This window comes from Narcine bancroftii, chromosome 10 (genome assembly GCF_036971445.1).
Source record: "Narcine bancroftii isolate sNarBan1 chromosome 10, sNarBan1.hap1, whole genome shotgun sequence".
Classification (NCBI taxonomy): domain Eukaryota; kingdom Metazoa; phylum Chordata; class Chondrichthyes; order Torpediniformes; family Narcinidae; genus Narcine; species Narcine bancroftii.
The window spans coordinates 2,868,656-2,882,949 of record NC_091478.1 but is presented as its reverse complement, the minus strand read 5'-3'; the positions used below and the strand labels follow the sequence as shown (position 1 = coordinate 2,882,949).

Genomic DNA, 14,294 nt, shown 5'->3' with positions numbered 1-14,294 from the left:
ATGTCACATTGCATTTCTATGTTCTTTGGTCTTAAATGAAGCCTGCATTTCCCATTTATCATCCAAGTTCCAGTCTTTGATAGGCAAACTTCAACAAGCTCAGCTGTAAGGGTCAAAACCTGCCAGGCAAAATTTTCAACGTTCCTTCTGGAATTGATGTTCTGCCTGATAGTTGGGTCTACATATTTTGATCTGAATCTGTGTGACCCTGAGCATTTTTATTACTTATCCTTGGTGATCCAAAAACAAAAGTGATCTTTGAAAAAGACAAAAATATTGAAGACATTAGGTAAATGTATCGCAGAGGGTTTTTGCACATGCCATGTCCCTCCACTTTGCAGCATTCCAGGTGATGGAAATTCACAAATCACTGCCAAAACATTTGAGGCAGGGGATTAATTTTCTGCAAGAAAAATTATACTGCAAAAGAAATGAATAATTCTGATGATTTTTGTCAGACATGTTAGAGAAAATATGTGAAATAGACTGTTTTCTGGGAACATAGTCGGGTGTAGTCAAGAGGTATCAGTTCTGCACTGCAAGTGCAATCTGGCTGAGTACGGAAAGAATCTCGTCAGCCATCTCCCTTCACCTCTGGTCCCACTCCTTTCCACCTGGCTTTAGGGGCTGCTCCACTGTTCCTCTCAAGAGATACCTTCTTGCAATTGCTGGCAAGTCAAATGTGCCAAAGCTTTCTGTATACTGTTATCCTGTAATGGGGATGGGGATTGGGAGTATTGGGAAGATCACTGAAATCATCCAAATTGCATCAGTGAGAACATATTAGTGGGCCCCACATCTGCCATTTGCCTTAATGCATGACCTGTGCAATGTTGATTTGGGAGCAGATGATTTTTTATCTCCATTATAATTATAATAAAAGCTGATTTAAGGATACTTGTAATTGTTTTTATCTTTAATGTTGAGTGTAATTGAAATGTATTGAATAGATATATTTGCACTATTGTTTTACCGCACAGAATTTAATATTATATCTAACAATTTCTTCTGTAGCTAATTGCAAAAATATCAGTTGTACAAATGAAGTGGATCAATGTTTATGTTTTATTTACTTTTGGTCATTCTGTGACAAGCATTGAAAATGAGTCATTTTTTTAAATGAATTGAGTCTTAATTTGTTGCACCTCCTTTACCAAGTCTTGTTTTAATTTTTTTAGACACTCTGTGCATCAGCAACAATGCAAACGATTCGAGCAGCAGATACCAATCAAATAAACAAGCTAATTTTCCGTGAATCAAGGAATGATCGGAAGGTATGGTTTACATGCAAAAAAACTCAACTATTGAGAGTCTTCATATGGAATGTATGTTTCATTTTTCCCCCTTTTTTTATATAGGTGGTGCTTCAACTAGAAAAGAAGATTTTTGATTATTTTAACCAAGATGTATTTCGGCAAAACAATGGTGTTGAGGTAAGAATTTGATTTGCTCTTCAAAGGGTGGTTTACAATATGTTAACTTTGAATTGTCTGCAAACCTGAAGCATTATCCAAAGGTGAAATGTGATTTGCTTTTGATACTTTATCCAGACTAAATCTGTCCATCTAAAATGTGACAGTCTGTTAATCTTTGGTGTTTTAATCATCTAGCACAATGTTATTACTTAATACAGCTTATTCACTGAGAGAATCTCTTAAATCACAATTAAATCACAAATAATGCATATCTCCTGATTTTTATTTCCTTTGAATTCAATGCATTTAAAAACCAGGAGAGATGTAAAATGGAAAGCTGAATTGATATTATGAAAACTTAGAATTTACCCCCAATGAGTTCACGGAAACCTGAGCATGAAAGTATAATGTTCAGAAGAAACATTTCTGTACAGAAGATATTAAAACAATCATCCTGGAATAATCTTTCCTTACAGGGTATTGCTCCAAGTCTTGGATCTTTGTTAAGACACCTTGTTTTTTTTTCTCCTTTCAACTTGTTTGCAGAATTGTAAGTTCAGGCTTCCACCCACCACTTAGAAATGCCTTTCCCTTGGTTGCTTACATTTAATCTTCATTTAGATTATAGGTCAAATCTGAAATAATACAACAGAAGGGGCATCATTTCCTCCCTAGGAGGTGGAGTTTTGAAGGATGTCCATTGCTGTAAATAAGCATTCATCATTTTTAATTCCATAGACATAGGACAAGCTTTGTTGAGGAATTCTGTCCTCTGGTGATCAATTATATTTGCACCAGATAAATATAAATGCTTGTTTTCTTTTACATTGGAGATTACTGAACATATTACAGGCCAATGAGAAGCAGCCCATCAGGTAATGGTCGTATGCTCATGCTTTTCTCCACTTCCTTGGCATTTATCTCGTTCTTTCTCCTCCATTTTGTCCGTAGTCCTTTCCTTCCTGTGTGCTGCTGCCACAAAAGCTATTAAAATCTGCCTCTGTTAATGGAGCGGCACTCTTTTAATGGGAATTCCTGTTCTTATAAGAGATCGGAGTTGTTGTACATGGGAGTGCTGGAGCAATGCTTGTCATTGTGACCTACTGAATGTGGGTTTGTGAGGTTTATTGAGCTGTTGCTAAATAGTCGGCAGCACCTTTACCCATCCTACTTTAACGGTCAAGAGTGTCTTGACTCCATTGCATTTCTGAGGCGTGGAAGATGCCTGTGTGAGAATTCTTTGAACATGAGGTGACCGGTGGATGTGAGAAGCCTTTATCCATTGATCAAGAAGATAGGTGATGAGGCCCTGCTGCACAATCTTAAAGCACACATGTTCATGGAGATACACAGATACAGACACACACATCTCCAATGCCATACTGCAACATGAGCCAACACCAAGAAAAGAACTGAATTTCAGAAACCTTGTCCAATATCCAGCATCTGCTGACAAGTGGGGAAGTTTATCAATTGTGCAACTCTGATTTCCATTTCGATGCTATAATAGGTTTATCAAATATATGTACGATCCAATGTCTTACTTTGGAATTACGAACTACTAAGTTAATTAGGAATATTTCTGTGGAAAAGAGAATGGGTAAGTGCCCAAAAGGCTATTTTACAATGGATAGAAGCATCCATATCAAATCAAAGTTGAGGCAAACTGAATGTGATGGCTCAACATTTACCATCACCTCTGCCCTGAAACAATTCACCTGCCAGAAGATATCAAACATCAGGCTCTAACCTATGCACTGAGAGTATCCTTCGGGGCAGAAAGTAGCCAAGACTTCAAGGTGACTGTTTACATCAGCCTGGATCTAATCAAACTGAATCCCAATCAACTTTAACCCATCCGCATGAGGTGAGAGTTTTTATCTGAACAAAGATCTGAGTAAATATGTTTCCCCCATTTCAGTAGAGGGTAAATGTGAAATATTTCCAAATTGAGAACAAATAAAAAATGCCCTTTGGTATAAATGGGGTTAGAGTGCATGAATCCCTTCTCTCTTGATCAGTAAAACTTTGTTGTTAGTGATTAAATCATGGGTACATTAGTGGGAGCATAGCAGGTCCAATTTATTCCATGGATATGAAAAATCTGAGTTATTTTTCTCATGAGTAATTTTTTTAAGCTTTCTGATTTTTATTCTGGATGATAGTATTGACAGCTTCATATTTATTTCATGAAATAAAACAATTTATACCAGGGAATTCTTTACATTTTAGCCCTTAGGAAGGGCTCTCTTCCTATTTGCTCAGATTTTCACAGGGCCTGCATCAGAATTGTTCATAGATTCACATCTACTAGCTCAGTAGCTCAATTCATTTCCCTGCTTTATATAACTATATAACCATTTACGGAGCAGAAACAAGCCATGTTGGCCTTTCGAGTCTGCACCGGTTCACTAGAACAACTCCACTAGTTCAAACCTCCCGCTCTCTGCCAAGAACCCTCCAACCCCCTCACCTCCATGTACACATGCAGAACTCTGAGCCCTCAGAAGATTTCAGACTCAATTCAGATTTCTGCAGGGAGCCTTAGAGTCTCCCCAGACCCAGAAAACCAGCAATTGGCCCTAATTTTGTATCACGACTCCGTCTAAAACTTGGCCAATGGAGAAAGTAGAAAAGAATCCGGATAAGGATGTGATTACCCCACTGGGATTAACATCCTCTGTTGTTTGGGTTTGTGCATGATATGATAACTTGGATGAAGTTCGAAAGGGCTGAAAATAGCAGTCACATTGAGAGGAATTTTAGTTTAGTGTGAGAGACTAGAATTAGGAGCCAAAGTATGGGGGAAATGGTGGCTCACTTAAAACTGATTAGAAGAGGAATTTACTGTTTGACAATGGAAGCCCAACTTTAAGTAGATATATTTGATGTGTGTGTGTGTGTGTGTGTGTGTGTGTGTGTGTGTGTGTGCGTGTGTGCGTGTGTGGCACGCGCGCACACCATTGAGTGTTTGTTGCCTGAACGCAGCAAGTTGCTGGCAGCGAGCGAGTTCCAAAATGCTTCTGAGCAGGAGGATTTTTATGTGCTCCACATCCTGGGTCTCCAGCCAATGTGGGCTAGCCTCGAGGTACTCAATGGCTTCAGACACTTGGGGGTGGGGTGAAAGCGCTCCTCATTATCATCCTCCTGTGGTTCGGGATCCATGCTGTGGACAATCTCAGAGTCCGTCAGATGCTCATATGTCGGCAGAGCACCACTGGTGAAAACCCTCTTTGCTAATTTGAAACAGCCTCTGCGCCTCACCCACCTCTTCATCTGTGAAGCCATAGAAATCTTCCTCATCATCTTCATCTTCCTTGGTGGATTTTTGTGATGAAAAGGCTGGACCCAGACCCTTCTCCCAGCAATTTTCCACACACGAGGAGTTGACTCCTGCCCAGCCCTTCACACCTAAGTGACAAACTTCTTTAACATTCATGCTTTTCAGATTGTCTTCCAGCGTTATTGATTCATCTACAATTCTATGAATTAATTCATGTCTGTAATTCTGCTTGAAAACAGAAATGATCCCCTGATTTAGGGGCTGGATCTTAGATGTAGTATTCTTTGGGAGGTAAGAAACTCAGATCTTTCCATCGTGGTTTAATAGGTTGGAAGCTGTCTGGTGGATGGGACAGTTGTCAAGCAAAAGAAGAGCTTTGAGTTTTAACTTTTGTTTATGAAAATGAGCACACACAACAAGGAACTAATCCTCAAAGATGACACTGGTCATCTAAGCCTTGCTGCGCTATATGTGTACTCGAACGGTAACATCTTCATGTTGACATGGTGGAAACAGCCGGTTAGGAAAAATTTGCCAATCATGGGCAGTTTTAACTTGTGTGTTCCAGTCTTGTTAACACAAAACAATAATGTCACATGATCTTTGTGTTGTTTGAACCCCTCACGTTAATGGACATCATCTTTGCTAGACAGTGTGCGGTCTGGGATCATCTTGTAGCAGAGGCCTGTTTTGTCACAGTTGTACACTCGTCCTTTGACATAGCCACCTTCTTCTAAGAGAGTTTTTAGTTCTGCCAGGTATTCACTGGCGGCTGAGCGAATTTCTCCAGACATTAAACTTGAGAAATCCCTTGACGGTGTTTGAACTGGTCCAGCCATCCATTGCTAGCTTTAAACTGTGAGGTTCTCTATTGATCAGCTGGTCAAACTTCTTGGCTTGAGCTTTGAGAATAGGCCCGGAAATTGGAAGGCCGTCTGATTGCACTTGAATGAATCTCTCGTACAGGGAGTCAGAGGCTGATGTATTTGGCTGTCTTCATGCATTTGGCCTTCAGTCCTGCCTCTTCCTCAACTTTCTAGAGTGATGTGCGTAACTTATCTTTTTGAGATTTCCAGCCATGAAATGTTGATTCAGGTACGCCAAGGTCACGTGCACTTGGGTTTGACTTTTATATTTGATCACGTCAAGTGCATGAAACTTTTCTTTCACTGAAAAAGATTTTTGTCTTCTAACAGTGTGTTCCATTTTGATCTGAAAACAATTTAAATTCCAGAAAGAGGAAAAAAAAAAGGATCCACTGGCTGATCGCGTTATCTCCGGGGTCGCGTTCATTCGGGGTTCTACTATACATATATTATATATGTGCATATATATTTTATACTTTGGCAACACATGGCGTAGCGGTTAGCACAATGCCTTTAGGGCACGAACGATTGGGACCAAGGTTTGAAAGTCTATAAGGAGTTTGTACGTTCTCCCCAAGTCTGCATGGGTTTTCCCCAGAGGGTCCGGTTTCCTCCCACCATTTGAAATGTACCGGGGGTGTAGGTAAATTGGGCAACACAGACTCATGGGCCAAAATGGCCTGTTTCCAAGTTGTATGTCTAAATTTAAAATGTAAAATATGCACATAAAGCTGAGCCTCTCGTTCATTTTGATAGGATTTGCCCAAGGAGCGACATATTTATTCAATGTCTGACAGAAGGTGGAGATTTTAATAGAGGCATTTTATTCAAGGCACTGTGGCAATGTTTATGATGCTTTTGTTGCATTACATTTACTAGTAGATTTTCATTTTTCCTGAAGCAACTAACTTTGGAAATTTTAACATTTTCTCTTTTAAGTTATTTGCTGTTCATGTGCCTGAAATGGTGTCCTTCATTTAGATAATGAAGGAAGGCAAGCTGAGGACATCAATATGCACCAGACCACATGTGCAAAACTTTAAAACCATTAATTGAATAGGATTGAAGTTAACTTGCTCAGAATTAGCAAGAAACACAAAGAAAGGTTTTGTCATAAGGAGCAAGGGCTTTTCCTAACAACGTGCAGCCTAGTATGGGACTACTCTCATTGCTAATTAGGACCATGCAGCATAATATTATCTAATGTACTTTTCATAGAAATAATGAAGAGGAAACTGATAGGCACTCCTCATGCAATGTTCCTCCATCCGCCTTTCCACTGAATAACATGGTGCAGTTACTAAGTGTAACACCACGTGTGCAGTTTCCCAAATACAGTGTTACTAGATGCCTTCCACATGATGTATGTATGATGTTTGGTGGAGTATGATGCACTCATAGTCCAGAAGCTAAATTCTGAGATACATGTTCAATCCTCCTATTACAGTTGAGAATTTAAATCTAATTAGTTAACTAATGAAACTGATATCGTTGGGAATATCCATGAAGCCAGCAGATCTGTAAAAGCCCATCTGATTCACTGTTCTCTTTCAGGGAAGGAATTCCGGTGCCTTGACTGCCTGCTGAGCTGTGACAACAGCTTCACAGTGACAGTTGCATTCCTATTACAACAGTGGGAAGTGTGGGAAGGAGGAAAGTTTTTGGCACTGGAAATGCCTGCCTTAATGAACGATATCCACCACCAATTCCAAATCCCACAATATTCTTAACTATTGCTTCCAACACAAGGACGAAGACTGTACGTAAGTCTGGAAGGTGCTTAAAAATGAATGAATGGAATGAGTCATCCCTAACACTTAATCATACCACCATAATCATTGTCTAGGAGCTGAGCTAAGATTGTCTATTACAAAGGTTTATCACAAATATTTAATAATGGGTTTAAATGACTTGTCATGCAATATAAATTAAACAGTATTTTTGCTTTACAATCCATTCCATGCATTTATTTGCCTATAAATGCTATGTTTTAGTACTGTGTTTGATGCAGTAAAAAACAGTCCACATTTCATGAACCGTAGTGGAATATTGTGAGAGTAACATGAGCAAGTATTGCACATACTTAGTTTCTGGCATTTGTACAGCAGCCTCTCTGCCTAAATACAGGAGACATGCTACAGTTTGCCAAAATATAGTTTGCATGTACCAAGTTCCTAAACACACTTGGGATTGTAGTTTTAAATTACATTCTAGAGTGCATCAAATACCTTGAAGAAGGGCTCAAATCCAAAATGCTGGTTATATCTTTACCTGCTATGGATGCTGCAAGACCTGCTGAGTTCCTCCAGCATTTCTCGGTTTTTACTTAATCAAGCACTGTACTGCAGCTTATCGGACAATGAATGCATAGAATGGACTGTAAAGCAAAAATTTGATTTAATTGATATTGCATGACAAGTCATTTAAACCTGTTATTAAATATCCTTCATAAACCTTTGTTGTAGACAGCCCAGCTCCCAGCTCAGACCAACGATTAAGGTGATATGATCAAGAGTAAGGGATGACTCATTCATTCTTTTTTAAGCGCTTAGTTATGTTTCCGAGAGAAGAGCAGCTTTAGTCCATGTGTTGGATGCAATAGTTACTAATATTGTGGGATTTGTAGTTGCCTGTAAGTCATTCCAAATACCAAAAACTTCCCTCATTTCCACACTTCCAAATGTTGTGTCGGGAATGCTATTCTAATGAGCTCTATTCCCTGAAAGGCATAAAATGATAGAAAATGGGTTTATACTTTTAACGTTTGAAATCAGGGCTCAATATTTAAGATGCACTTTCTCCCCTAAAGAGGAATCTTTTTTCAGAAATCTGCCATTGAAGCAATACATTCCACTCGCTACTTGCTTTCCCAACTGTGAACATGCCACTTCATATTTTCACATTCACCATGTTGCAGCAGAATTCATTATGTTTGATTTCATTGCAATGCGAGAAGGTGAGCAGCTTCTCTAGATCAACTTCAGCGAAAGATAAATGATTTAATGAGCCATTTGAGATAATCTAATCTTCATGGTCTAGTTATACACAGAGCAGTGTGATCACTAAAAACAAACTGCCCTTCTTCAGGATGAATGTCCCTGGACCAAATTCCCCCCCAAAAATCTATTGCATCCTTCATCAACCACTAGTCTTGTACCAGGTTGACAGAAATTTAATTCAAGTCAGCTCTTGAAAATAATTATTGTATTTTGAGAGCAGTAATGATTGGTTTGGACATGATTGAACGTGTCCATGCCTATTGACTTCTTCTATGATTTATAGGTTTGTTTAGTCGATATTCCCATCTAAATTGTATAATTAATTATAAGTGTAGCTGTCAAGTCAGAGGATGGAATGCACTGATGAGTATTTGGGAAGATTAAATTTTCCTTTGCCATACAGATGTAGAATTGGGAATTTCACAGGCCTGCTGCTTGGATAAAGTTGTTCTTCGTGCCTTCTTATTTAGTCTCTGACTTGCTGCATGTTGAAGTGCCATTGATTTTTAGGCTTTATCTGTGTGATGTCTCTCCAGTAAACACTGAAATGTATTTATATTGAACAATCACTGAAAAACTTTCATGTCAGTAAACTGCTCTATCACTGTCTTCTCTCCCACACACAGTCCACTAAACCACAATTTTATCCTTGCACCACTTTATTTAATGTAAAATAAAAAAACCTTCCAGAAATCATTTTGTTCATAAAGGTGCCTTGTAATTAATTGTATTTGATAATGTCTTCACTCCTCGCCGTTCTTTTTTGTTGTCTAAGAAATACATTTTCCAAAGCTATAGTCTAAAGTGGATAACTCCCTACACTGCTGTTTCAGTTCTTTCAAGTTCTAATTATTTGAACAAAAGAAAGGTTGGAAGTAAATTGTTAAAAATGTGTCTGAGTTTAGTAATATATATTCCACTCCCATTTTGATATCTTTAAAGATCAAACTCAGCATACCAAGTTTTACAACCCAGCAAATTATTACTTGATTATGTGGCTTTAAGATGCTGCAACTCGAAGTCTGTGCTCAAATAACAAAATTTAGATGTCTTATTTTTAATCATTGTTAACATTTGAGTTTGAGTAACTTAATCTTATTTTGTTAATTCACAGCATTTTATCACTGCTGGTTAACAATTAGTACAGCACACTTTCCTAATGTTCTTAAGGAGCTGATCCATCTTTGTAATGCCATACAGATAACAACAATCAATGGGACAGCAGCTCTTACTGCTGGGGAAGAAAAGAATCGTGTAATCCCAGGGTAAACTGGAACTACGGTTTTTTTTCATGACTCATTCTAGTATGTACAGCTACCTGAAATGTGAATTTTCTTTGGTCATTTGTAAGTCAAAGGTAAAGCTGGTCTTAATTACTTCTTACAGATTGCATTAGGCTTGCAGCCAACTATGCAAAACCTGCACTGACTCCAATATATTGTGTGTCACCAGTACACAGAAGCAGAAATTACCAATCTAAATGTTGAGAGCCAGTTCCTGCAATCTGAACTAAAAGTGGGCCAATATAAATGACTGAACTACGCTACTTCACTCGAACAAAGCAACTTAACAATCTTTCAAGGTTTAAGAAACACCTGGATTTATACTTGCCTTTTATCAGTTACTGGTGCATTTAATGCATAGATTTGGAATAAACCTAAGTGAATAACTCAACATATGTGCAAATTATAAGAACTTTGATTTGCAGATGTTCCCAGCAGCCTATCTCCAAAATGCTGGTCACATTTTTCCCTTCCTCCAAACATCATTTAATGTTTGCATCTGCAGTGCCTCTGGTGAATGCCTGCTGATGAGTTTGACAAATGTAAGTAGCATCACCTCTTGATCTGGCTCACTGCAGCTTTGGTCTTTGGATGCTGAAGAGTAATAGCTGCTGTTCTGTTGACTCTGGTAAATGCAGAATGTGCCAAAGAGATATGAGCAATTCAAGAACAGTGGGAAAGTTTGAAATCCTGTCAACAACTGCACTGACCATTTTGCTGCTACATTTCCCATTACCAAGACTGTATGAAGTTTTGTTCAAATTTCTTTTCATTCTTCTTCAAACCTGGAATAAAGACATTTAGTGAATGGATTCTGATACTTAAACGTTACTGCTAGTTTGACTCAGATGGTATGGAGGCCATTTTTCACCACCTGTCATTTAAGGTATTTTCTCCTTACCATTTATTAGGAACCTTACTGAATAGAATTCATTCTTCGTAGTTACCAGATGAAAACTTTGAAGAATATCTGACACTAATGTGACTGTCAATGACTTGAATAGACAGGAGACCCGTGATATGATATTGTTACCCAATTTGACTGCCCATGGTGGCAACAAAGCTACTCTCATATGGGCACAACACCCGACCGAGCTGGTCCTCCACACCTAAGAGTTGTCCTGCCAAACCGAGTAGGCACAAATGTCTTCAAGTTGTCTGGACCATCTTGATAGCCAAAAGTCTTTCAGAAGCAGAGACATTTACAAACTGTTCAAGTAAACAAAATTAATTAAAGAAACTGTTAAATATATTTAAAATCTTTAAAAATGCAAGCGATTTTAGTAACCATAGTTTTACAGCATGTAAGGAGGTCTCTAAGCCTAATTTTTCCACACAGACCCAAGTTGTCGACCTAAAAGCCAGTTCCATTTGCCAAAATTTGGTCCATATCACCTCAAACCAGTGTTTCTCAACCTTTTTCTTTCCACTCACATCCTACTTTAAGTATTCTCTATACCATGGGTGCTCTGTGATTAGTACAGGATTGCTTAAGATGGTATGCGCGTGTTTTAATCATACCTCATTAACTCGTTATGCGCACGGTTTCATAACTCCAGAGGAAATGGGCCAATGACAATTTTTCTCAAGCAAAATAGTTCAGCAACAATTGGTTCTAGAGCAGTGATTCTCCACCTTCCCTTCCCACTCACCTACCACCTTAAGCAATCCCTTACTCATCACAGAGCACCAATGGCATAATTACTTAAAGTGGTATGAGAGTAGAAAGAAAAAGTTTGAAAACCACTGCTCTAAACCTTTTCTAACCGTGCATCTGTCGAATGTTTTTTGAATGTTGCAATAGTACCTGCCTTACCATTTCCTATGTGCTAAAAAAGGAGTTTCTCGGGTCCCCTTTAAATCTTTCTCTTCTCACACTAAACTCTATATAGTGCTTCCATTGATTGTCAACATTGCGGATCGAGGCCCTGCATCAGGACACCTGCTAAAATGTCTAGATTTGAAACAATGACAGTTTCCTTCCCCTCCCCACTGAGTTCCACAAGCAGTTCTGTTTTTTTGCTCAAGATTCCAGCATCTGCAGTTTTTATGTCTCCAGTCCAATTTGCCGTGATGGTATGGTGACATCATGACCTTGTAAGGTAACATCAAGTTCGTGTGCTATCTCCATTTCAGTCAATGCTTACAACAATTAGTAGAGAAACCAACTTTAATAGCAATTAAAGTTCAGGGGATCAGGCAGCAATTATTTTAGATGTGAAAGTGACTGAGATATGGCTTTAAAAGCCCAGCAAATGCTGAGAGTTGTGAGCTGGGTGGTGCAATCTCAGACAGTTGCCACAGCGCATAATAAGATCAAAGATGAGATTAGTAATTGAGTTTGTGGCAGGAGACAAAATTAAATGCTTTAATCCAATGAAATTTCTGTTCATCTGACAGTGGACTGTGAATACAACTCTGGTTGTGACTTTAGGACAAGCTGATAGGAGGAAGAACGTAGGGATTTTGGCAATAGTCCTGACCACCTTGTCTTAGCTCTCATTTGCATGATGCCAGTCAATATCACAAAAATGGCAGCAAGAGGGTAGGAAACTTTTGTGCTAGGGACTCAACCAATGGTCTTGGGCATAAAGATGGTGTGGAAAGATGAGAAGCAGGAGCTGAGATTTTCTCCTCTCATGCCATCTGAAACATTCAAAAGACCACTCCTGATTATTTTGCATCAATACCACTTTCCTGCATCATCTTATATCTCTAGAGCAGTGGTTCTCAACCTTTTTCTTTCCACCCACATCCCACTTTAAGTATTCCCTATGCCATAGGTGCTCTGCAATTAGTAAGAGATTGCTTAAGGTGGGATGTGGGTGGAAAAAAAAAGGTTGAGAACCACTGCTCTAGATTCCTTTGTGCAAACATTGATCAATCTCCATCTTGAAAGAACTCGGGAATAAAATCTCCACAACCATAGAGAGTTCTAAAGATTCACTACCTCCTCTTGTGTCTGGGATGCTCTCCCATCAAGATTATTTCCACCTCCAACATCCTGGCCAGCAGATACATATCTTGTGTCCCTTCGACATCACAGAGGCCACCCAGGTACTACAATACTTAATTAGATATTTTAAATTTAAATTTGGACATACAGCATGGTTACAGGCCATTTTAGCTCACTAATCCATGCTGCCCAATTTACACCCAGTCAACCTACACCCTGGCTATGTATTGAACAGTGGAAGGAATTTGGAGCACCTGAGGAAACCCTACAAAGACACGAGGAGAACAGCATGAGATTTGAACCCTGATCCCAATTGCTGCTCTTTAAAGGCATAGTGTTAACCGCCACACCAACCTTGCCACCTTGGATAGTGAAGGAACTTTAGTTTGTTGTCATTCATGGGTATCACAAACTGCATTTTGTCTGTTCTGCAGGCCATACTCTGTTGCCATTTTGGATTTTAAAAATTCAAAGAGTAACTGGTAAAAGCAAAGTAGCAAGATTAAATATGATAGTCAAACTAGGCTTTCAGTGTTTCAACATAAAAGGTATCAGATTCGTTAACATTGGCTTCCCATCATTTCAAAAGCTGCCCAGTCCTTGGCAGGTGGATGGGAATCCAGCCCGAATTGTTGCTTCATACCATCGGTTATTGTCCCAGTGAAAGCAGCCTCTGTGGTTTCATTCCTACCCAGACAAGTCAGGTAGTACCAGTGGCTTCTCAGACATTTCACAGCATTGCTGAATCTCCTCTTCAACCTGACTGCACTTGTGGGTCCAGAGGGTCTCTGCCTAATAACCCAGTGCATTCCTCAACAGGATGGGCTTCCACTCCCATATTCTGCAGATAAGACCATAAGACATAGAAACGGAAATAGGCTATTCAGCCCATTGAGTCTGCCCCACCATTCAATCATGAGCTGATCCATTTTCCCACTCAGCCCCACTGTGCAGCCTTCTCTCCCATCATGGGAAACAACCTTTCTACAGGTATTCTGTCCACTCATGAGATTCCCTATCATTCTCCTAAATTCCAATGAATACAGGCCAAGAGCTGTCAAAAGCTCCCCATATGATAACCCTTTTTATTCCGGGAATCATCCTTATGAACCTCCTTTGAACCCTCTCCAATGTCACTAAATCCTTTCTTAAATGAGGAGTCCAAAACTGTTCTAGCTCTCGTAGAGAATTTCTTGATAGTCAATGACATATTTCTAAGCAGGCACAATACCTACATCCTCAAAGAGACCACCACAATCGGGAGAGATAGACCCTTGGGGTCAAGGGCCACCCACTGCTTCCCTGACACTAGCCTGTCCTCCAGTCACTGCTTCTCAGTGGATTTCCAGCAGCTACGAAAGTGGCGATAGTGGTGGGGAATGGGTTGGCCTCCTGAAAGTGAGAGCCAGTGTCTTCATTACTCAGGCCTCAAACTCTGCATACACTGAATAGTTGTGAAGATAGGATCAAAGTGAGCTTTTTGCAGCATACG

The 14,294-nt window shown here is 39.4% G+C and overlaps 1 protein-coding gene and 1 long non-coding RNA gene across 7 annotated transcripts in view; one reads left to right on the top strand and one right to left on the bottom strand.

The window, feature by feature from the left end:
• Nucleotides 1-14,294, top strand: part of LOC138744080 (inositol polyphosphate-5-phosphatase A) — a 445,284-nt gene that overhangs the window by 386,329 nt on the left and 44,661 nt on the right. For all 6 annotated transcript variants that reach the window (XM_069899594.1, XM_069899596.1, XM_069899597.1 and 3 more), the window contains 2 exons: nucleotides 1,179-1,274; nucleotides 1,359-1,433. In XM_069899594.1, coding sequence (XP_069755695.1) covers nucleotides 1,179-1,274; nucleotides 1,359-1,433 — 171 coding nt within the window. The remainder of the gene's footprint in view (nucleotides 1-1,178; nucleotides 1,275-1,358; nucleotides 1,434-14,294) is intronic.
• Nucleotides 10,168-12,873, bottom strand: LOC138744084 (uncharacterized). Its single transcript, XR_011345254.1, has 3 exons — nucleotides 12,797-12,873; nucleotides 10,557-10,631; nucleotides 10,168-10,471 (listed from the first exon to the last, which is right to left on the bottom strand). It is a non-coding gene; the product is annotated as an uncharacterized lncRNA (long non-coding RNA).